This window comes from Mustela nigripes, chromosome 9 (genome assembly GCF_022355385.1).
Source record: "Mustela nigripes isolate SB6536 chromosome 9, MUSNIG.SB6536, whole genome shotgun sequence".
Taxonomy (NCBI): Eukaryota; Metazoa; Chordata; class Mammalia; order Carnivora; family Mustelidae; genus Mustela; species Mustela nigripes.
In genome coordinates this window covers 20870447-20894680 of record NC_081565.1, presented here as the reverse complement: position 1 = coordinate 20894680, position 24234 = coordinate 20870447, and the positions used below count along the sequence as shown (strand labels likewise).

The 24234-nt window shown below is 36.1% G+C and overlaps 1 protein-coding gene across 10 annotated transcripts in view; it reads right to left on the bottom strand.

Moving 5' to 3' along the window:
• Positions 1 to 24234, bottom strand: part of PTBP3 (polypyrimidine tract binding protein 3) — a 121972-nt gene that overhangs the window by 35185 nt on the left and 62553 nt on the right. For all 10 annotated transcript variants that reach the window (XR_009406252.1, XM_059411050.1, XM_059411051.1 and 7 more), the window contains 4 exons: positions 22181 to 22327; positions 15788 to 15952; positions 6727 to 6837; positions 5100 to 5274 (listed from right to left, as the gene is read on the bottom strand). Coding sequence is in view for 9 of the 10 variants with exons in the window: in XM_059411050.1 (XP_059267033.1) it covers positions 5100 to 5274; positions 6727 to 6837; positions 15788 to 15952; positions 22181 to 22327 (598 nt within the window). In the remaining variant the exon portion in view is untranslated. The remainder of the gene's footprint in view (positions 1 to 5099; positions 5275 to 6726; positions 6838 to 15787; positions 15953 to 22180; positions 22328 to 24234) is intronic.

The window sequence follows — 24234 nt, the reverse complement described above, 5'->3', positions numbered from 1 at the left end:
GCCTAGAACCACGATGCTCCTATTACCAATGAGCATAGCTAATGCCTGGATATTGATTTCAAAATACCATTTCCCACTAAAAGGAACTGGGACTCATTGAAGTAGCCAACTGCAGCACTAAGACAGGGAAGGTAAAGAAGATCTAAACTATCTTTAGCCAGAAAGTCAGGAAGTGTTCAAATGATGATAGGGATATGTCAAAGGGCCACCAAAGCCAGCGTGAAAGGGAAAGTTGAACACAAAATGAAAAATAATAGTACAAACCTGTAGAATAAAATAAGAATCTCTAAGACCATACTGACATGAAAAAAACAAATAAGTACTAAAGGCATACAGACCTAATGCACAGTATAATGAATACAGACATCATAATTATACTATAATTATGTGACATCACCAATCATTACAATATAAATCTATCAAAGTAATCTGTTACACACCTTAAATTCACACAATATTATGTATCAAATTAATTCATAATGAAAGAAGGAAGAAAGGAAGGGAGGGAGGGAGGAAGATGTGAAACGAAAAAAAAATCCTTTGTAATAAAATACCAGGTAATAATTGTCAAAGGAAGGACAGAATTAACAAATCTCCCATAAGGCAGCCAACACAGTAACAAAAAACTTTTGCAATGGATGATAAAATTATTGAGTGAAAAGAGATGAAGAAGTCTATTTATATAGTCTCAATGATTCACTCTACAAATTAATTACAAAGAAAAACAGTAATTTTACTAGGAAGAAACTTGGCAAAAACCACCTTAATAAGTGATCAAAGTTAGTATCACCAGGAACTGGATAAACTGACATGTGTCTCCTGATTTAATCAACTGACAAGAAGGTAACACTGTTTCAAACAGACATTCATATTGAGAGACAATCTATGAAATACCCAACTTGAAATTGTCACAAATGCAAAGATCACCGAGGACAAAAAATGAGGAAAAGTTCCAAATTAACGGACTCTAAAGAGACATGCCAAATAAATTAGCCTGATACTGGTTTAGATCTCTACCAGAAAAAAATTCTCTTATAAAGAACATTACTTCTGCAATAGGTGAAATTTTTAAAAGGTCTATGGATTAGAGAATCCATATTCTCTAATTTTTGTATTGTATGAATGTCAATTTCCTGATTTTGATTAACTAACTCTTTCTTGTTTCGGTAACAACATCCTCGTTCGTAGCAAGTACACACTGAGTTTTCATAAAGAGGCATATCGCCTGCAACCTACTCCAGTATTAAGAGGAAAAAGAAAAAACAACTACCCACCCCCTCAAAGTAATCAGAGAAATGATGAAGTAAATGTGAAATGATGTGAACTAGGGAGTCTGGATAATTCTGGTTATAAGGGAATTCTTTGTACTATTCTTGCAACTTAAATTATTTCAAAACAGAACTACTAAAATACTATAAACTTTAGAATATGAGTATATATCTTTATGATGTCAGGGTAACAAAGGATTTCTTTTTCTTTTCTTCTTTTTTTTGGAGATATATATATATATATATATGCATATATATATATATATATATATATATATATATATATATTAAGATTTTGCTTATTTGAGAGAGAAAGAGAGCACTAGAGAGAGAGAGGGAGCGCGCGCACAAGCAGGGGGAGCAGCAGGTAGACGGAGAAGCAGGGAGCCCGACATGGGGCTTGATCCCAGGACCTGGGATCACAACCTAAGCCGAAGGCAGACCGCTTAACCAAGCCATCCAGTCACCTCAGGATATACATTTCTTTTTTACCAGCATTTTACTGATATGGAAACTGGGATACACAGAGGTTCCACAACTTGCTCAAAGTCACACAGTTAGTTAAAGGATGAAGTTACAGTTCACTAATATGCTTCTACTGGACAATGAAAATAATGACAAAGAAAAAAAAGTTGGTTTTAGTCACTGATTCTTCATTCAGTCTTGAGTTGAGTTCATTAATTCAGTTCCAAACACAGTTTTTAAGGCTACTAAAAGCAGGCCTATGTCCTTTGGGGGGGAAAAACGCATTTTTTTTTTCAGGTCACCTGCAAAAGTGGGTTCCTTGATAATATGTAACAGCTTCCCAATCTCTATCAAGCCGTGGTACTAGACTCTGGATTCTAAACTGAAGAATACACTTTCCTTGGCTTTGTAGTTCAATGGCCTATGCTAACAGCTAATGATTTTGTTTAATGGATAGACCTTTCTCTGAATTCAGCAGTAATTTGGCATATTAGATAACAGGCAGGTGTCTATCTATCCTTTTATAACCTTTCTTGGTCCTAACATATTAACTTCAATTTTTAAAAAAATTTATTTTTTTAAATTAACATGTAATGTATTATGGGGTTTAGAGGTAGAGATCAGTGATTTATCAGTCTTATATAACACTCAGCGCTCATTATAGCACATGTCCTCCTTAATGGCCATCAGCCAGTTACCCCATCCCCATCCCCCAGCAACCCTCAGTTTCCTATAATCAAGAGTTCCTTATGGTTGGTAACAAAGGATTTCTTAAATAAGACATAAAAAACACAACTATAAAGAACATGGCAAATAAATCTCACTAAATAAAAATGCCATGACAAACCAATAAGCCAAAAATGGAAGAAACTATTTGTAACACATAAAACCAACAAAGGACTAGTAGGTATGATATATATTAAAAAATTCCCACAAAAACAAAACAAGAAAAAAACAAGGAGCCAAACACACACACACACACACACACACACACATACATGGCAACAAAGTTAAAGAGTAAGGGACAATGGCCAATAAATAAAAATACATTCAACCTCAAGGGTGATCAGGAAAATCTCAAAGCAGCATTGTCCATAATAGCCTCAAGCTAAAACAACCCAAACGTCTATCAACAGAGGAATGGATAAACAAACGGCAGTATATTCATACAATGGGTATCTATACACTTGACAATACTGAGAATGAATAAGCAATAGCCACATATATACATATATAAATATGGATGAATCACAAGTCACAAAAGAAGACGAAGAGCATGGTACCATTTACATAAAATTCTAAATAAAGGATGAAAAATGTTTAAATTAGCACTTAGGGCTGCATAATGCATGGTAAGAAAAACACACACTAGGGGAAAAGCAGAAAAGCAAAAGAATGATTACATCAAATTTGAGACTGATTATCTTGGGGCAGGGAGGGAGAGAACATAATCAATGAGAGGGCTACAAAGAATGTTTCTTCAGGCTGTATAAATATATTATTTCTTAGCCTGGGTGATAACTACATGGGTGTTAAGAAATATATTTGCATATTTTAGAAGCTCTTCTAATGGTATAATGTAAGTCACTAAAAACAGAGTAATTATGACTTAACCTAGGAACTCTAAAGAACCTTAAAAAAAAAAAAAACAGAAAGTGAAGTAGGAAACGCTCAGGAGACTGGTACTGCAGAAGCCAAGAGGAAAAAAACAAGGGAACAGTGAACTGCATCAAATATTAGTGAGAAGCAGAGTAAACGTTCACATAATACTTAAAAAAAAAAAGTTATTCTCTGTTGATGAATTAGTTATCTTAAGATGGAGACATTACTTTGCATTGAGATTTATTGGAACAATGAAAAAAGATGTTAATATTCTGATATTGTATATTCAGAAACCAGAATTCTTGATCATATTTTTAAAATGTCTTCCTCCCACAATGTTGGACATTAATTACATCAACAGTATATACTCAATTACTAGAATAAGTGCAATTCTGCATTTGATAGCCAAGTTTTGGTAAACTTTAATTACAGCCCCGATTATGTATTGCTGAAACTGTGATTACAAAGACCCCTGGGCTCTACCAAACTGGATATGCTGAGTAGAGGCTGGTAACCAATATTATAACACAAAAATCTGGTTAGACCAAAACAAAAATTTTAACAATGTAGGAACATGAACTACAATTCACTTGGCTTTTCCAGTTATAAATAACAAAAAGCTTTTACTTGGAAATAAAGTTACAAACTACTTTCCAGAAAATGCTGGACACTTGGCTAATGATTCATTTTTCTCACCTGTAAAATAAAGATGGACTAAATTCGACTTAAGGGCTCAATAAACAGTATTTCACGGTGTCATCTGAGAAAGGGAAACCAATCACAATGGGAAATAAAATTTAATACTGATCTAGATAATAAACCACACTTCTGAGGGCAGCAAAACCAGAAAGTATCATACATTAACCTAATGATATAAATGGGCCATTCACTGCTTCTTCCTATTTTGTTTTAAAACTATAAATCTATTGATAACTAATTTTAAATAAGGATAAAAAGCTCTTCAAAGCAGTATTTGCAGAGACAATTCAGAAGGCTGTATTTTTATTAATGAAAAAAATGCAACTTCACACAAATTAAAGGTAAAAACAGGAGTTCTGATATTTAAAAAACCAAACAAAATAAGATAAATTCTCTTCTCAAAGAAGAGGATTTCTATGGGATTACGCCATTTACATAAAGGGCATTAATTTAGGCCCTTGTTTTATTTTTTTATTTTTTTAAAGATTTTATTTATTTATTTGACAGAGAGAAATCACAAGTAGATGGAGAGGCAGGCAGAGAGAGAGATAGGGAAGCAGGCTCCCTGCTGAGCAGAGAGCCCGATGCGGGACTCGATCCCAGGACCCTGAGATCATGACCTGAGCCGAAGGCAGCGGCTTAACCCACTGAGCCACCCAGGCGCCCATAGGCCCTTGTTTTAAAATACTACTACTTCAAAAGAGAGAAGCATTTCTTTCAAGAGCACTTATATCAATATTCTATGGCTATAAATCAACACATTCAAAGCCATGTTAATATGTAACACTATTAATTTGAAGGAAGTGGTTGTATGGCTTATAAAAGAATGTGTAAGATTAATGTTAGAAAATAAGTTTTTAACTCAATTTTAGATAATCCATTTGTTTTGCCAACTAACAGAATCTACTAAGATTTAATCAACGAACACATTTTATTCCAAGATTTTTTTCTTTCCTTTAGAAATCCTGAGAGAATCCAAGAAGAAAAAGGGTGATACACATGGATTAATAAATAAACTTATAATTTCAGAGAACTTGCTTTGTGACTCAAAATGGAACTACTCACCAAAAGCAGCGGCCATAGGGGGTTCAAGGGATGGCTGGCCATCACCAGTAGGAAGGTCTAAACGAGTGAAGTCTCTGCTTTTGTCATTATTATATTTCACATTAAGGCTGGTGAGCTTGGAGAAGTCAATACGCAGAGTGCAGCATGCATTATAGATATTCTGGCCATCCAGAGCCTAAAGCATGTAAGAAAGGGACTGATGTTTTGCAAGACAACAACACTGATAAATCAAGTAGCTTCTACGTTGACAGGGAGTGGCAATCAAGTATAAAGCAGAGAGCAATGGACTAATAGCCAAAGACCTGTGTTTACTTGTACCTCTGTCACTCATTATGTGAACATAAGAGAGAAAAAGAAAATCTCAGTTTTTCACAATGTTATAATAATCCCTATCTTATCTGTGGTAAGATCAAATGAAAGAATAGAAATGTAAAAGCTTGGAAAAATATTATACATTATTGAGCATCGTACTAGCTATCATTTTAATTATTTTGTCCCAACAAATGTTTAAGAATGATTTGATTTTATATTTCATCTTAATTTTTTAGTATACTTTATTTAGGTTAAGATGAAATAAAGCCCTTGTAAATGGAACTTGTAAGAACCACAACATATGAAGTATCTATCTCCTTTTTTTCCCTTTTAAATTTATTTTATAATAGTCTGAATAACAATCTGAGGGAAATTTTGAAGTCAGTTCTGATATAAGACCAGAGATCAACAAAGCCTCCCTTCACAATAACAAAACCTTTATCAAAGGGATATTTGTAGTCACTCCACAAATGCTAAGATTTATAAAAACAGAAATCAGAAGCCAAAATACATAAGAAAATGCAAATATACAAAAATATTTATAAGTTACTGATGAGTACATTATCATAATGGTATAAAATAATATATACAGACAAAGGGTACAGCAAATATAAAGTCTATACTCCAAATCAACAGGCAGACAGTATACAAAAAAATACTAAAATCCTTGGTCCCTATCTTTGAAAAGAAATTAGAAATAATTCAGATACTGATACCAGAGAGAATTAGGGTTAGGAACAGATCTCAATAAGACATGGGTGATATATAACCAAACTGAACATGAAATCTTACATCTTGTCCAAGCACACACACACACACACACACACACACATATATACAAAGGAAAAAAAAAAGGCAATATAAACCAACAGCAGCAAACTTCCTAAAATGTAGTATCTTCACCAATTCAGAGCTCAACAAAATTCAATAGCAAATATGGTTACAAAAATGATGATATCAACCAATATGGCTAATTTAGTAGAAGAAAATGAAGACACAAGGACAAAGATAATTCTACTTTACTAGTCAGATTTTATTAGGAATACTGTGCTCCATTCTAGACTTTAAATATGACAGAAATGAGTCCCAAAGATCTGAGAAGTGATAAATGATTTGAAACCATTTCATAGGAAGGAAGTTAATTTTTACTTATTATTTTAAAAAGCATATGGAACAGGCCTTTAAAACAAAATTGTATATTATGTATATACTATAAAAACACACTGTGAACTACAATAAGGGAAAAGAAATGACAGCATTCTTTGCTATCACTGAAGTGACTGATAAATGAAAAATAAAGAAAGATCATAATTACCATTTTGGCATAATGTGCATTCACTGGGTCAGCATACTGAAGCAAGGCTTGAAACTGATTATTCTTTGTAAAGGTGATAATCTTCAAGACTGTGCCAAATTTGGAAAATATCTGGAAAAAGTTCACATTAGCAAGGAAGAAATTAGGCTAATGTACCTTTATAAATATAACTTGATTCATGAATTCCATTTTTATTTTATTTATTATTATTTTTTAAATATTTATTTATTTGACAGCGAGACACACAGCGAGAGAAGGAACACAAGCAGAAAGAGTGGGAGAGGGAAAAGCAGGGTTCCCACCAAGCAGGGAGCCCAATGTGGGGCTTGATCCCAGGACCCCAGGATCATGACCTGAGCTAACGGCAGAGGCTTAATGACTGAGCCACCCAGGTGCCCTCTGAATTCCTTTTTTAAATGAAAATAATTTCCTCTATTAAGACACCTGGGTGGCTCAGTCAGTGAAGTGCTTGCCTTTGGCCCAGGTCATGATCCCAGGGTCCTGGGATCAAATCCCACATTGGGCTCCTTGCTTGGCAGGGAGCCTGGTTCTCCCTCTGCCACTGCCTGCCACTCCCCCTTCATGCACGTGCACACGCACGCTCTCTCTCTCTCTCGGACAAATGTAATCTATAAAAAAACAAAAAACAAAAAACAAAAAACTGTTGATACAAAAATGATTTATACCCATGCATGGCTTAAAACAGTGCCTGACACAGTGCATGACAACAGGCACTCAAGTATTTCACCTGTATGTCATAACTGGCACAATACTGAAAACATGACCCTACAATAGGAATTAATCAGTGTTATGAGATAATGGTGTTACAAAGCATATGAATGAAACCGGAAGAGTCCTGTGGATCAGCTATTTCACCATGAGAATCAGCATCTATTTCTAGAGATTTTTATAGGCAGAGAAACTACAAAATGTTCCTCTAGAGGCTGCTCCACTAATTCATTCAATATTCACAGAGCGCTCTTCTACACCCTGGGAAATCACCAGTGAATAACAAGAGCCTCTGCCTTGAGGAAGGATAGACCATAAATAAACAACATGATGTCTCATCATAAAAAAGTGTTATGAATAAAAATTAAATGAAAAAGGATGAGAAATATCAAGTGTTGGGGAGGATGTGGAGAAAACAGAACCCCTGTGCACTATTGGTGGGAATGTAAAATGGTGTAGCTGCTATGGAAAATAGTATGGTGGTTCTCTGAAGAAATAAAACATACAATTAATTACCATATGATCCAACAATTCCATTTCTGAGTATAAACCCAAAAGAACTGAAAGCAGGGATTCAAAGAGCTTTTTGTATACCCATGTTCAACAGCCTTTCTTACAAAAGATGGAAGCAACCTAAATATCCACCCACAAAAATGTGGTAAATATACACAATGGAATATTATTCGGCCTTTAAAAGAAAGGACATTCTGACACATGCTACAACATGGATGAACTTTGAAGACATTTAAGTGAAATATGCTAATGACAAAATAAAAAATTATGCATGACTCCACTTACATGAGTAACCTAGAATAGTCAAATTCAGAGAGACAGCAAGTAGAATCTTAGTTAGGAGGGACTGAGAGAAAGGAGAATTGGGGAATTATTGTTTAATGGGTTTCAGTTTAGGAAGATAAAAAACATTTTGTAGATACAAGATGTTTGGTGATAACTGAAAAACAACGTGAGCGTACTTAATGTTACTGAACTACACACTTTAAAGGGGTTAAAATAGTAAAACATATATATATTTGAAACCCCTCAAAATAAATCATCTTAAAGTCCAAATACTAATTTTTGGCAAAAATATTCTTTAACATATTATCAGCTCAGAGTCAGATACTTCTTAGAGGAGATAGTACTATTTACCAAGATTTGTGGAAACAATTTGTCCTAGAAGAGCTAACCAAAAAATGTTATTATTTAAAATCAGATGTCTGAGGATTCTTTATTTAATGTCTTTAAAAATGTAGATAATTTAATTATGTTCATATTTAGAACTCCAGGATCTTAATCTCTCATTTAACTATTTTGAAAAACATAATTTGCTTTCGTATTTTTTTTAAAAAAAATTTATTTATTCATTTGACAGAGAGAGACACAGCAAGAGAGGGAATATAAGCTGGGGGAGTGGGAGAGGAAGATGCAGGCTTTCCACCAAACCATCTGGGGCTTGATCCCAGGACTCTGGGATCATGACCTGAGCCATAGGCAGACACTTAATGACTGAGCCACCCACGCACCCCTTGTTTTTGTATTTTTAATGGTCCTGTAATTGGCATTTCTTCAGTATACTTGTGTGTCCTAGATAACAGTCTTAGAATTTATAAAAGAATACCAAACTGCTATTATCAAATACTATTTTGAGTATCCTTAATAGCCAAATGGTCCTCCCTTTTTAACTGGGAGGCCTGGGTGGCTCAGTCAGTTAAGTGTCTGCCTTCAGCTCAGGTCATGATCTTGGGGTGCTGCTCAAGCCCTGCGGCAGGCTCCCTGCTTAGTGGGAGTCTGCTTCCCCCGTTCCCTACCCGAACTCATGGTGTCTCTCTCTCAAATAAATAATAACAATTTTTTTAAAGGACCAAATTTGCCTTCTTCTCACATGACTATCAAAGAATATATATTTTATGTTGTATCTTTCTTTAAGATATAAGCATTCCTGGGAAAAGGTCTTGTATTTTCCTTATTTCCACCTTTGGTGATACTATGGACACACACACATACACACCCCAATCTAAATATTATGAGTGCATCAACTGAGTGTTGGCTAAAGGAGTAGCAACAGATTTTTTTTTACTCCAGCCACAGGTAGTATTCTAAAGTACAAGATTATATCATATATAATTTTGCCCTGGTGTACCTCTCTAACCACATTTCCTGATACTTTTTATACCACACTATTTACACCAACAATGTGCAGTTGTCTATAGTTCTCTAAATATACAAAGTAGTTTCAGACTTCTAAGCCTACACGTGTGGGTATTCCCTTTTCTTAGAACGCTGTGCTGAAACCAATATATTTTCGTTCATCTTTTCCAAAACTAAGCTCAGGAAGTAATGACACCAGAAAACTCTCTGCCTCTCCCAAATATAAACAGAGTTCATTCTCTTACCAGAGTATTACTCCCTTCTTGGTCTCGAATATAAATATTTATTTTGTTTTACTTACATTGTACTATACGTTTATCTACTTATCTGCCTCCTTTAATTAAACTGAGAGCTCCTTGAAGGTATATACTTTGTCTTAATCATTTCTATATCACTGAGTGTAATTCTTAACATATAAATAGGTACACAGTAAATGCTTATTATTAACTGATAAAGTATACTCAGACCTGATTGGGGAATTATAGTAACACAGTTTTGTTGTTGTTGTTGTTTTTTAAGATTTTATTTATTTATTTGACAGACAGAGATCACAAGTAGGTAGAGAGGCAGGCAGAGAGAGAGGAAGAAGCAGGCTCCCCGCCAAGCAGAGAGCCCGATGCGGGGCTCAATCCCAGGATCCTGGGATCATGACCCGAACTGAAAGCAGAGGCTTTAACCCACTGAGCCACTCGGGCACCCCAGCACACAGTTTTTTAAAAACAAAAAAAAATGCCTGGGTGGCTCAGTGTTAAGCATCTGCCTTTGGCTCAGGTCATGATCCCAGGGTCCTGGGATCGAGTCCCACATCAGGCTCCTTGCTCAGTGGGGAGCCTGCTTCTCCCTCAGCCTGCCACTTCCCCTGCTTGTGCTCTCTGACAAATAAATAAATAAAATCTAAAAAAAAAAAAAATTTTTTTAAATAAACATTTTTGATGTAAAATATTAATGAAATAGCAAGAACATATAATTTGTTCTCTAATTTGGAATAATTTTACACTAAATTATGCACAGAATCTAGGTAATTTTCACTTAACTTTCAGATTTCCTTAATGTTTACATTTTTTCTCTCATTTAACTTGAACACCAAGTACAATGTACAACCTGACTGCTATTTGGTTGTGTGATTTTTAACTGAATATGCTAACAGAATATAAATGGACTGAACTAGGGGTGCCTGGGCGGCTCAGTCATCAAGTGTCTGCCTTTGGCTCAGGTTGGTCCTGGAATGGAGCCCCACATCAGGCTCCCTGCTCAGTGGGAAGCCTGCTTCTCCCTCTTCCACTCCCCCTGCTTGTGTTCCCTCTCTTGCTGTCTCTGTTATATAAATAAACAAAATCTTTTTTAAAAATTAATAAATAAAAAATAAATGGACCGAACTGGCTAATCATGGAGAGTTATCCAGAGTCCCCTCGACTATATTTGTTGAGAGAGAACTACAAAGATCATTCTGATAATTCTGAACAAAGTAAGTGAGAACCAACATCATGCTAATGCCTCAAGTGTGATTTTTAACATCTTTTCATAATTACCAAAATACTAATTTTAAAACAAATTTGGTCTCATAAGATTATCATTCAGGAAAGTTTAATATGTACACATTTATTAATATTGATTACAATAATAATTTGACTCTGTGACTCTATTTCCGTAATATATTTATTTTGCTGTCATAAACAAACAGACTCAACTCTTGATGTTTCCTGTGCATTATAATATTTTCAGACTTTAAAAATGGGATAAAGAGGGACACCTGGGTGGCTCAGTGGGTTAAGCCGCTGCCTTCGGCTTGGGTCATGATCCCAGGGTCATGAGATCGAGTCCCGCATCGGGCTCCTTGCTCGGGGGGAAACTGCTTCTCTAGCTGCCTCTGCCTGCCTCTCTGCCTGCTTGTGTGTACTCACTTGCTCTCTCTCTCTCTCTGGCAAATAAATAAAATCTTTAAAAAAAAAATGGGATAAAGAGAATACTAAAATCAAAGTCAGGTAAAATTAATCTTCATCACGATTTTTATAAAAGTAGCACTTACTAAAGACTGAAAAAATTCATTTGTATTCACTTGTAAAAAGTGTATTAGCTATAATTTGTTTACAATAGTTTTTGTACCCAATAAAACGGTAAGACTTAAGAACCAGAATTTTATTTTATTTTTAAAAAGATTTTTTTTTCATTTATTTGAGAGAGAGAGAGCAAGCACGAGCAGGTAGAGAGGTGGAGGGAGAAGCAGATTCCCTGCTGAGCAGGCAGCCTAATGTAGGGCTTGATCCTAGGACTCCAAGATCATGACCCAAGCCGAAGGCAGATGCTTAACCAACTGAACCATTCACTGTGCCTCAAGAATAAGAATTTTACATTACTAGCACTGATTCTTTCAATATCAAAATAATTGCTTTTTCCAGTTATTTTTCTTCTGCAATTCAAAACGACCAGTCCTTTATCCCAAAGACATTCATCTAATGGACATTCATAAAAGTCTCCCATAAATAACAGTACTTGGAAGTAATGGATTATATGAGAACATTGTTTTGAACTTTTTCAGTGCACAAAGGAACTTTTTAGTATGCAGGTTGAATTTACATTATGGATCAGTCGATAAATGTCCTCTTTATCTATAAATACTCTATGTGACGCCATCTAACCCAATGGTTTTAATTACCGCCCATACACTGATGATAACCACATCTCCAGCCCTGAATTCTTACACCCAATCCAGACTTATTTACAAACTGTCTATTCAACATCTACCACTTGCATGCCTAATAGGAAGCTTAACATCTCCAAACCACTACCTCCCACCCTTGCCCCAAATCTTTTTGACCCTTCACTCAGTCTTCACTATCTTAGTACAAGATTGCTGTATTTTACCAGAGGCTCATACCCAAAGTCTCAAAGGCATTCCTGATTACTTCTCTTTTTCTTCATAATCCACATCTACTCAAACCATCCGAAAATCCTTCCAAATACATCCATTATCATCACTGCCTGTGACAACATCCTCATGTGGGTCTCACCATCTCTCATCTGGACTATGCCACGATCGTCCACTTACACCTATACGTTATTCCTAACATAGCAACAAGAGTGATTTCACTGCAACATAAATCTATCATTTTACTACTGTACTCAAAATCTTCTAATAGCTTCCCATCAGCTGGATCCCAACCCTTCTGAGACTCTATCGTTTATGGCCTTCCTACTTCTTACACTACAACAACACAGTCTCATTTCTGATATTTCAACGCATTAAGCACACTTCCACTTTAGAGACTCTGCACTTCCTGTTCTGACTAGATTATGCTACCCCATGTACACATAACTTATATCCTCACATACTTCAAGTCTCTGCTCAAGTCATACTGAAAAGCTCCCTTAGCCTTCTTCATCTGAAATAGCACTGCTCTCATCTCAGCCACTCAATCCCCTCACCATGAGCTAAACAAAAAACACTAGCTTCAATGGATGTTAGAGAACAGTTAAGCTAATGGCAACTCTTCGGCAAAAAGTGTAAAATAATCTAATTAATTATAACAGAAGCAACAAAATCCACACTTTCATGTACTCCTTCATCACAATATTCATCACATTTTATGCTATTACTTAAGAAATTATATTTTAATAGACAAGACAATAAGAGCAAGGATCAGTTTATTACTAGCATTTTAGTAATGCAATTTAGTAATGCAATCAAATGCAATTTACTACCATCTGATAATTACAGCTAACATTTCTTGAGCACTTAATATGTACCTTTCAAATAAATACCTTAATATATACACTTCTCTAGGGGCTTTAAATGCATACAAATAATAAAAAGATACAAAGAGGGCAAGTTACTTGCTCATGGTTATAGAGACAATAAGTGCCAGAGCCAAGATTCAAATGAGCTCCAGACCTTATATCCTTAATCATTATGCTATTCTATACTTTTGTTGGCTAATGATACAAAGTGCTGGAGGAGAGGGCTTAACATAATTAGAGAAAGACTGAAGAGGTAAATTTGACCTGAAAATTGAATGAGGTAGATTAGTAGTGACTAACTCAGGGAAGAGTGCTCCAGGCCTAAGAAACAGAAATGGACTAAGACAGGAATTAACTGGGGGGAGGAGAAACAGTAAAAGGGCCAGAAAAGCTGGGGGCTAAATAAGCAAAATATTAGGAAAAAAGGTTAAAGAGATGGGGAGAGGTCTGCGTATGGGAACCTGCAGGGCCTTAGTAAGGACTTTGGTTTTATTCCACCAGCAATGGGAATGGAGTGCAGTTAGCTGAAAGGCTGAGAGTCTTTCTCCAATGGTTACTACTTAGACTCTCAGAATCACTCCTCTTCACCCTGAAGGACGCTGTGATCTTTTGGGAGAGAAACAAGGTTTGTTACTGCTCCCAGTGAAACAATAACTGGAATGATGGGACAGGACTACATGACGGAAGCTAAGTTCAAGGCTATCTGATGGCAATGTTGACCACAGGGACAAAAACACCTTTTGTAAGTTAGATAGCAATAGCTTCAATGTTACAATTACAAAAGCAAACGCTGCTGATGGATCATAGAGTGTTCAGTAACACTCTGGGGTAACAAAAGAAAAAAATCTACCAGAACCAAGAAGCCAATCACTTAAGCAACTGTTGAATCCTTTTAACGAATGAGGGTGGCTATGGATAGCACTATTAGAACCCTCCCTAAGACAAATTTCACAAATGCATTTATTTAGAAAATGGCTTGCAAAAAGCTACCATAGGGAGCACAGTAGGCCTAATAAATGGTATATTTTGATATTTACATGCATGGCACAGGAACTATATCTGAGCTTTATTGCTAATTAGTACAAAGTCTGTGAGAGAGTAACAACTTTTAAAGACCCCAGTTTCCTTATCGATAAAATGTGAGACTAGGATGGAATGCAATTCAATTCTTAACTACACGTGCACATATATACCCCTATGATTCTTCACTTAGTAGTGTAAATCCAAAGGTCTGGAAAACAATTAAATGATTTTGGACTGACTTGGTATCATGCTATGCAATATATATTGAGATATAAATATGAAATAAACATGTTTTAGTGTTTTAACATTTTGATATATGGGTTGACAGGTATAATGAAATGGAATCAATATGCAGCAAAAGAGGACAAAAACTAACTAAAGGTTTTGGGCTAGATGCCAATGTTCATGCATACAGGTTACCAAGTAACTGTACATTTTGAGGACATGTGTATATATGGAGCATTAGTTAAAAATATAACAAGCACACAAAACAGTGGGCTTCAAATCAGGAGGCTTGAGTTCTAACTGGCTTTTCAATTACTCTCTACAATATTCAATTAATCAATTACTGGAGTCTGTTTTATCCACTATAAAATTATGTAACTAAGTGAGTTTCCAGTTCTTAAATTCAATATATTCATAGTAGGCCATGATTTGGTGAAGTGTCTTTTATCACAACAGTTTAGAAATATTAATGAATAGCCTATGAAAATTACGTTGGTTATCAGTCAGCACTTAATATGATACTTCTATTTTACATATGCAGAATTATCACACACCTTTCTTTCAGAGTTTTTAAAATGAAAATACTCATATGAAAGGAGTCAAAAGAAATAAGTTAGTTGTTTTCTATATTGATTTAACTTTCTAGGAATAATTATTACTAGTGGTTTTTATAGGATTTTATAATTTGTTCATTTTCATGCTTAGGTAATAAGAATTTCTTATATATCCTTTTAAATCAAGTATCTTAGTTAGAAAAAGGAAGCTATCAAAAAGTTATCTCTAGGGACGCCTGGGTGGCTCAGTTGGTGAGCAGCTGCCTTCGGCTCAGGTCATGATCCCAGCGTCCTGGGATCAAGTCCCACATCGGGCTCCTTGCTCCGCAGGGAGCCTGCTTCTCCCTGAGACTCTGCCTTCCACTCTGACTGCATGTGCTTGCTCTCGCTCGCTCTCTCTCTGACAAAATAAATAAATAAAATCTTTAAAAAAAAAAAAAACAAATAAAGTCCTTAAAAAAATTTATCTCTAATTGATACTATTTCTTACCTGAAACAGGATGTTGAAGACTTTTAAAAAAAATTATTATTATTTAAACAAATACACCAGCCAAAATCAACAACCAAAAAAACTCTAAAGATAATAAAACATCAAGGGTTTAGAGGTCACATGTGTCTCTTTTCTTAAGAGTGTTATTTAACTTTACCTGATGAAGAACTTCCAGAGTAACAGGGTAAAAGAGGTTTTCAATAATTATTCGGAGCACAGGGCTCTGCCCAGGTAGGATTGTGCCTTCATTGGTAGGAGCTCCAGGAAGGGCCAGACTTCCCGACTGGACAGCACTGACAGCCTGCAGTGCAGCTTGGGCTCTCTATAAAATGATCCAAAATGAGAACTTTTAGTTATACTGAAGCACTACATGAATCCTAAACATCAGTTGGTGTAGGGTACTATGAAGTAAAATAGTTAAATAAAAATATACATATCTACTTTCTCTAGATGCACATATCCTATATCTGTAGCCAGTTAAGATTCAAAGACTTGCCTTCATATAACAATGACACAATATTTAAGAAAGGTGCATAAATTTACTTGAATGAAAAAAAACACATGGCGAAGAGGAAAATTTGGAGATGGATTTTTATCTCCTAATTTTTTCAAAGAGCGTGTGTGTGAACAGGGGTAGGGTATGGGCGGAGGAAGAGAAGAGAATCCCAAGCAGACTCCACGCTAAGTGCAGACCTGACATGGGGCTCGATCCCAGGACCCTGAGATCATGACCCAAGCCAAAGGCAGAGGCTTAACCCACTGAGCCACCCAGGTACCCCTACCAATCCTTTTTATTAAACAATGCCACATATATGCTTACTGCTACTAATATTACTATTCTCGTTCTTGTAGCTCCTCTTCCTTCACTCTTCCTCTTGGGAATCTGGACTACCATAATGGAGAAGTATAAGCAGCCCTGGTATATATTGTCCTAATCACTCTACAGTTCTCAATATAGTCTGCATTAGTATTTCATATTGCACTGCGTACAAAGGTCTCTGAGTAGCAGGCATGCAAGAAATGTTTTTGACAATAAAAAACTGAGAAAATAATACCTGAAAAGAAGACAGAATTATTTTGCAAAACTCTGCAGTTTCAATTTTTAATTAGGCAAAGCATTAAAAAAAATAAATAAAATTGAGTCATATTCTCCACTGAGGGCAACTGAAAAGTCAGGGGGAAAAGGACAAGTGTTTTTTTAATCTTATTCTTCTTTTTTTAAAAATGTTATTCATTTATTTCAGAGAGAGAGACAGAGGGAGGAAGGAGCGGGGGAGGGGCAGAGGCAGAGGGAGAAGCAGACTCTTGCTGAGCAGGGATACCATCAAGAGGCTTGATCCCAGAACTCTAGGATCACGATTTGAGCTGAAGGCAGAGGCTTAACCCACTGAGCCACCTAGGCACCTTGAGAAATGTTTTTTTTTTTAATATAAAGAGATTATTTCACATAGCTGACTTATGTTCTGTGTCTTTGATGCTACAAACTATGAAGTAGAATTCCTACAATGGGATATAAGTTTTAGATTTTTTTTTTCTTAAATTTATTTATTTGACAGAGAGAAATCACAAGTAGACAGAGAGGCAGCCAGAGAGAGAGAGAGAGGGAAGCAGGCTCCCTGCTGAGCAGAGAGCCCGATGCGGGACTCGATCCCAGGACCCTGAGATCATGACCTGAGCCGAAGGCAGCGGCTTAATCCACTGAGCCACCCAGGCGCCCCAAGTTTTAGATTTTTTTAAAAGATTTTACTTATTTTATTAGAGAGAGCCCACCCCACCCAAGCTGAGGAAAGAAGCAGAGTGAGAGCAGACTCCTCACCTCCTCACTGAGGAGGTACTCTGACTAAGGGGGCTCGATCATGACCTGGGCCGAAGACAGATGTTTAACCCCCTGAGTCACTCAGGTGTCCCTTATTTTTAAATGTTTTACAAACAAACTTTGTGGAATAGTTGTATTAACTATTAATTAAAGAAAATAGCAGTAGTAGGATTGGAGAATCAACAAATATTTTATTGTTGTGGGGAGGGTAAATATGCTTCATATAAAATTTAAACATGCCTGGGGCGCCTGGGTGGCTCAGTGGGTTAAAGCCACTGCCTTCGGCTCAGGTCATGATCCCAGGGTCCTGGGATAGAGCCCCGCATCGGGCTCTCTGTTTAGCGGGGAGCCTGCTTCCTCCTCCTCTCTCTCTCTGCCTGCCTCTCAGCCTACTTGTGATCTCTGTCTGTCAAATAAATAAATAAAATCTTAAAAAAAAAAATTTAAACGTGCCTGGATAATGTGAAAAGGACATTTCTAAAACTGATATGGAAATGAATATACAATAAAATGCACAGACCTTAAGTGTACAGCTTGATGATTTTTTTTATGACAACATTTTTAGGGGAAAATCCTTCCATGGTTATCTTGTCACATTTATGAATGTTCACCCACAAGGTAAAAAAACACCTGTCTATACCACAATGACTGTAATTAAAAAAAAAATTTCTCAAATGCTGTACCTCAAAATATGATCTAAATTTTTAGTAGTCATTTTAGTTTAAATAACAGGATAAAAATATTTGATATTCACCTGACCCTCTGGCAAGTAAGTCCATAGCCTGGAAAAGAAGTTATGTTCATGTTTTGGGTTATCTTGTTATTCAAAAAACAAAAGATAATGAAATAGTAATTTATCAGTTTTTTGGAGCTGTCAGAATAAAAAGATATTTGGTACATTTTATATATGCAAACAGGTACTTTCAATTCTGACTTCCACTTTGGTGCAGGACTTTGACTAAAAGAAAAATTATTATATTTTATCAAACATAAATGCATAAAAACTGCACGAAAGTAACAAAATGGAAAGGGCACTGGGAAGAAATCAAGGCTATCTAAGAATAAACTAGGTCATTTCGGCTGGCTTTGGTTGCCAAGCAACTGGGATTTCTCACAGTTTCCCTTTAGAATAATCCAGTCTTTAAGAGTTTTATTTAATTGTTTATTTCTTCTTCAAGACTTATACTAACATATTTAGGAATCAAACTAATAAGAAAACTTCCATGACTTATATGAAGGAAATTTAAAAACTCTAATGAAAGACAGGAAACAAATAAAACTTCCTCCTCCAAATGATGAGAGAGTAATATAAATATGTAAATTATCTTCAAATTAATCTGTAAAATCAACCCAAATACAATTGGGAGGATAGAGTTATAAAAATAATTCTATTCTATCTGAAGAAATAAATAAAATACAGTAACTAGTTGGGGGTGCCTGACTGGCTCACTCAGTTAAACGTCTGACTCTTAATCTCTGCTCAGGTCTTGATCTCAGGGTTCTAAGTTCAAGACCGGCATGGGGCTCTATGCTAGGTATGCAGCCTACTTAAAAAAAAAAAAAAGAATGAATAAATAATTTTTTTTTAGGATTTTACTTATTTATTTGACAGACGGAGATCACAAGCAGGCAGAGAGGCAGGAGGGGGGGGGGGAAGCAGACTCCCTGCTGAGCAGAGGGCCTGATACGGGGCTCGATCCCAGGACCCTGAGATCATGACCTGAGCGGAAGGCAGAGGCTTTAACCCACTGACCCACCCAGGTGCCCTGAATGCATAATTTTTTAAAAAAGATTTTATTTATTTACTTGACAGAGAGACAGTAAGAGAGGGAACACAAGCAGGGGGAGTAGGAGAGGGAGAAGCAGGCTTCCCACTGAGCAGGGAGTCGGATGCAAGGCTCCATCCCAGGACCCTGGGATCATGACCTGAGCCAAAGGCAGACACTTAACCAACTGAGCCACCCAGGTGTCCCAAATTTTTAAAATACAGTAAATATCTAACGGCTGAAAAGAAACAGCCCTATTCAATAATGTATCAGTACTGGAGATGTCATTAGCCCTAGGAACACGGAAATAGGAATGGAGCAGAGTGGAATCTAAAAGGTAGTCCGAATTAGACACTGAGTAATGAAGTAATGTGGGCAAGTGAGCAGCCCACACATGAGAGTATATCAGGGCCATGCAAGCAGAATGTGTATGCATGTCTAGAAAAGCATATATATATATATATATATATATAGAGAGAGAGAGAGAGAGAGAGAGAAGTATATTGTAAGTAGGGGAAAGCAAGTGTGTGGAAAACCAGAACTTGACAAAGGACAAGTTTCACATGACTGGATAATAATAAATGGGTTATTTAAAAAAACAGTAAGGAAGAAACTGGTCACTGGGAGTTAAGAAGAAAAAAAAAGACCAAAACCTATACCCTCACTCCCCAACTCCAAATATTTCTAATAAAATAAAACTTTAAACATTAAAGTAAAAACAGCTAAAACATAAAAGTATGAGAATAGGTTAAAAAAAGTTTTTAAATGTTGCTACACTAGGTCTTAATGAGCACGGTATCAAAATCAGAAACCATAATATAATCTTAAAGAGATTTGACTATTGCATAAAAATATTTTTAAAACTGTATTAGCAGGGACTCTTGGGTGAATCGGTTGACAGTCTGCCTTCAGCTCAGGTCATGATCCTGGGGTCCTGGGAACAAGCCCCAACCTGGGCTCTCTGCTCAGCAAGGAGTCTGCTTCTGCCTCTCTCTCTCTGGTTCCATACTCTCTCCCTCCTTCTCTATCTCTGTCAAATAAATAAATATATATATTTTAAAACTGTATTAGCAGACAAAACTCAGAGACAGAAAGTAGAATGGGGGCGCCCAGGTGGCTCAGTGGGTTAAAGCCTCTGCCTTTGGCTCAGATCATGATCACAGGGTCCTGGGATCAAGCCTCGCATCAGGCTCTCTGCTCAGCAGAGAGTCTGCTTCCCTTCCTCTCTACCTAATTGTGATCTCTGTCTGTCAAATAAATAAAATCTTAAAAAAAAAAAAAAAAAAAAAGTAGAACGGCTGCCAGAGGCTAGAGGAGTGGGGGAATGAGGAATTAGTATTTAGGGTACAGAGTTTCAGTCTGGGAAGATGAAAGAATCTGGAGAAGATGGTGGTGATGGGTTACACAATGTGAAGGTACCAAATGCTCTGAACTCGTTAAATCATTAAATAAATCATTAAAAATTGTATATTTTATGTTATATATATTTTACCAGGAAAAAACTGCATTAACAGAAATCACTATAACTTATCAAATAAATACTAAGTAAACAATAAGATGTAATTTCTCACATAGTATATTAACAAAGACAAGAAAACTGCTTGCTCACACATTATCAGCCACCACCAAGTAAAACATATTCTTTTAAAAAAGCAATCCATAAGGTCACATATGTAAACTAATAAGAAAATGCTGCAAGTGGGCTAAGATACCTAAGAATGTTGATTAAGTGTTTTTGTAAAAGCAAAAAACTGGAAAGAATTTCAATGCCTATTAAGATACTGATAGATTGTAGCAATCTTATAGAAGGGAGCATTAAGCATTCATTTAAAAATCATGAAGTAATTCTACCCTTGTTGTCATAAAACAACATCCATGACATATTACATAGAAAAAAACACCTTTCAAAACATTACAATTCCACTGATGTAAAATTATATACGTAGACAATTATACACCTGAATAGAAAAGGGGTTCACAACAAACTGTTAGCAAAATGTTACCTAATTAGCTCTCTCTGGATAACTGGACTGTTTTCAATGTTGTTATTGTTATTTTTTACTTTTCTAGATTGTTTCAATGTTTTACCATGAGATTGTATGCAATTAAGAATTTATAAGTCAGTTTTTCATTTTAAAAAGTCTAATATGTAAAAAATGTATTATCTGACATCTCAAATACTAAGTTTATATAGGTTATTATATTTCGTTAATAGCTCTTAGAACTTAAGGATTATGCACAGGAAAAGTTATCGTTTTAAGAATGTGGAAAACTATAATTTAAATTCAAAGAGCTGGTGGAGTTCTTTTGCCTAGAGTAAGAATATAGGTCAAACTTGCTCTTAACATAGTAAAAAACCTCTTTCCTGCTTTGTGGATCAATTTTTCTACCCTTGAATAACTTCAAATTACTATTTTAGCTACTACATATCAACCTGGAGAAACACAGAAAAAGTCAACACGAACTATATCAAAAACTGAAAAATGAGGTTAGAGATGTTGATATTCTACATTCCACATTTATCTAGAAGGGTCAAAATATATTTAATGAATGTTTCTATATAAATTTTTATTAACATTTTAAATGTTAAATTCCGTTACTTAACATCACTATAGAAGCTTCACTCAAATTCTTACTGCCTCTGTTATGGAGTCTGTATATTCTGTGAAAAGTTCCTTTTAGATCTAAAATTTTAAGAGATAGATAGAAATATAAGTTTTTCTTTTACTTATAAAAAGTTTCAAGGGAAAACTAACATGATTCCTAACATCAGAACTTCAAATCTATTTCTAAGTAGTACTACTTAAGCCTTCAGGTAAGAATTTAGACACATAATCTTTACTAATAAAGCATCCTAACATGAAGGAAATCACAAGATTTTTTTCCCCTCTGAAAAACAGAAAATTAATTCTATGTTATTATACCATGCGTTCTTGTAACTAATTTTTAAAATGCCTTTAATACTTACAGCTTGATTAGGTAGATTGTCAGTCTTAAGTTCTCTGTGATTGGAATACTGAATAAAAACAGGCTGGCTTCGAAGGTGAGGAGTAACAGGAGTGTAATAATTCACCATAGTAACCGCAGCTTCCTCAGAAGCCATTTCTAAGAAAGCCTGCAATAAACACAAGAAAGCAAAGTGAAAGCTCATGTTTTTGAAAGACAGCTAAGAACTATGAAAAGACTTTTGCTTCAAAGCATATCACTGATGTTAACTGAAAACATATCTGAAAAGTTGGGTTCAAATAAAGGATTTGGGACTGGGAAATTGCCAGTTGAATAAATGATTTCATGTGGTTTTTGGTTTTTCTCTTTTTTCTATTTCTCTAAAATCTAGAAATAATTAAAAAGGCAAAAATAAAAGGAGCATCAGCACACCTGATGCTTTCAGGGGGTTGGGATTTAATCGTTCTTTCCCAAAGAAAAACTTCCCAAAGATGGGGGGACATAATGATTTGCTCTCCTTTACCTTTTACTAAACAACTCTTTATGATACAGTTAAGTTTATTATGCAATTAAAAAGAGCATGCAGGTGCAAAGGCTCAATTGTTCAAATCAAGGAAATGGGGGAACTTTCTACATTAAGTGAATATTGACTTGAGTCATTCAAGTCACTTTTTTTCAGATCTGTATTAAAAAATAGAGAGGGATGCTTGGGTGGCTCAGTTGGTTAAGAATCTGCTTTCCGCTCAGGTCACAATCCCAGGGTCCTAGAATCTAGTTCCGCATCGGGCTCCCTGCTTGGCAGAGAGCCTGCTTCTCCCTCTGCCTGAGGCTACCCAGCTTGTGAGCGTTGTGCTCCCTCCCTCTCTCTCTCTCTAACAAATAAATAAGCCTTAAAAAAAAAAAGAAAAAGAAAAAAAAGAAACATCAACACCCAAAATAATATCACCTGTATTAAGCCTAAGTTACCAACCAAGACTTAATACCTAACAATTATAGTTTCAACCTCTCCCAAGAGTGGAATCTTAAACCAGTCCATCTGGAATTACCTGGTCAGCACTAGTGAGGTTATCTGCCTGACAGACCCCCCACCATTCCTAAAGAAAGGTGAACTGGCCTGACACAATTCACTCTGCTAGTAACTTCCTTGTCTCACCCTATTCTGCCTATAAAAGTTTTTCATTTTGCACTGCTCTTCACAGGTCCTTTCTATCTGCTAGACGGGATGCTGCCCAATTCATGAATTGCTGAATAAAGGCCAATAAAATCTTCAAAATTTACTCAACTGAATTTCATCTTTTAATATCTGTATCTGTAATCATTGTACTCATATCAGATATTTGAAAAAGAATATAGGAAGAGCTGAGAGGAAGAAGATCCTTGGTACTTACATCTTATTCTCTATATGGCTTCTGGCTGTCGCCACCCTATCTTAATGGTTTGTTAGGAAGATGAAATAGTAACCATTCTGACCCCTAGGAACTACCTGTAAGAACATCTCAAATTTAGGGGCACCTGGGTGGCTCAGTTGGTTAAGCGACTGCCATTAGCTCAGGTCATGATCCTGGAGTCCCAGGATTGAGCCCCACATTGGGCCCCCTGCTCAGCAGGGAGTCTACTTCTCCCTCTGATCCTCCTCCCTCTCCTGCTCTCTCTCATTCTCTCTCTCAAATAAATAAAAACGAAATCTTTAAAAAAAAAAAAAAAAAGAACATCTCACTTTTTTTTTCTTTTTTTAGATTTTTTATTTATTTATCAGAGAGAGAGAGGGGGAGAGAGCGAGCACAGGCAGACAGAATGGCAGGCAGAGGCAGAGGGAGAAGCAGGCTCCCTGCCGAGCAAGGAGCCGGATATGGGACTCGATCCCAGGACCCTGGGATCATGACCTGAGCTGAAGGCAGCTGCTTAACCAACTGAGCCACCTAGGCGTCCCAACATCTCACATTTAAAATGCAGGAAGAACCCTTGATTGAATCAATGCAAATTTCTACTTAGACAATTCAATTCTTTTTCACTACAACAGAGTATATAATTAGCAAGTGTACAGTAACCACTTCAAATTATGCATACAATACTTCA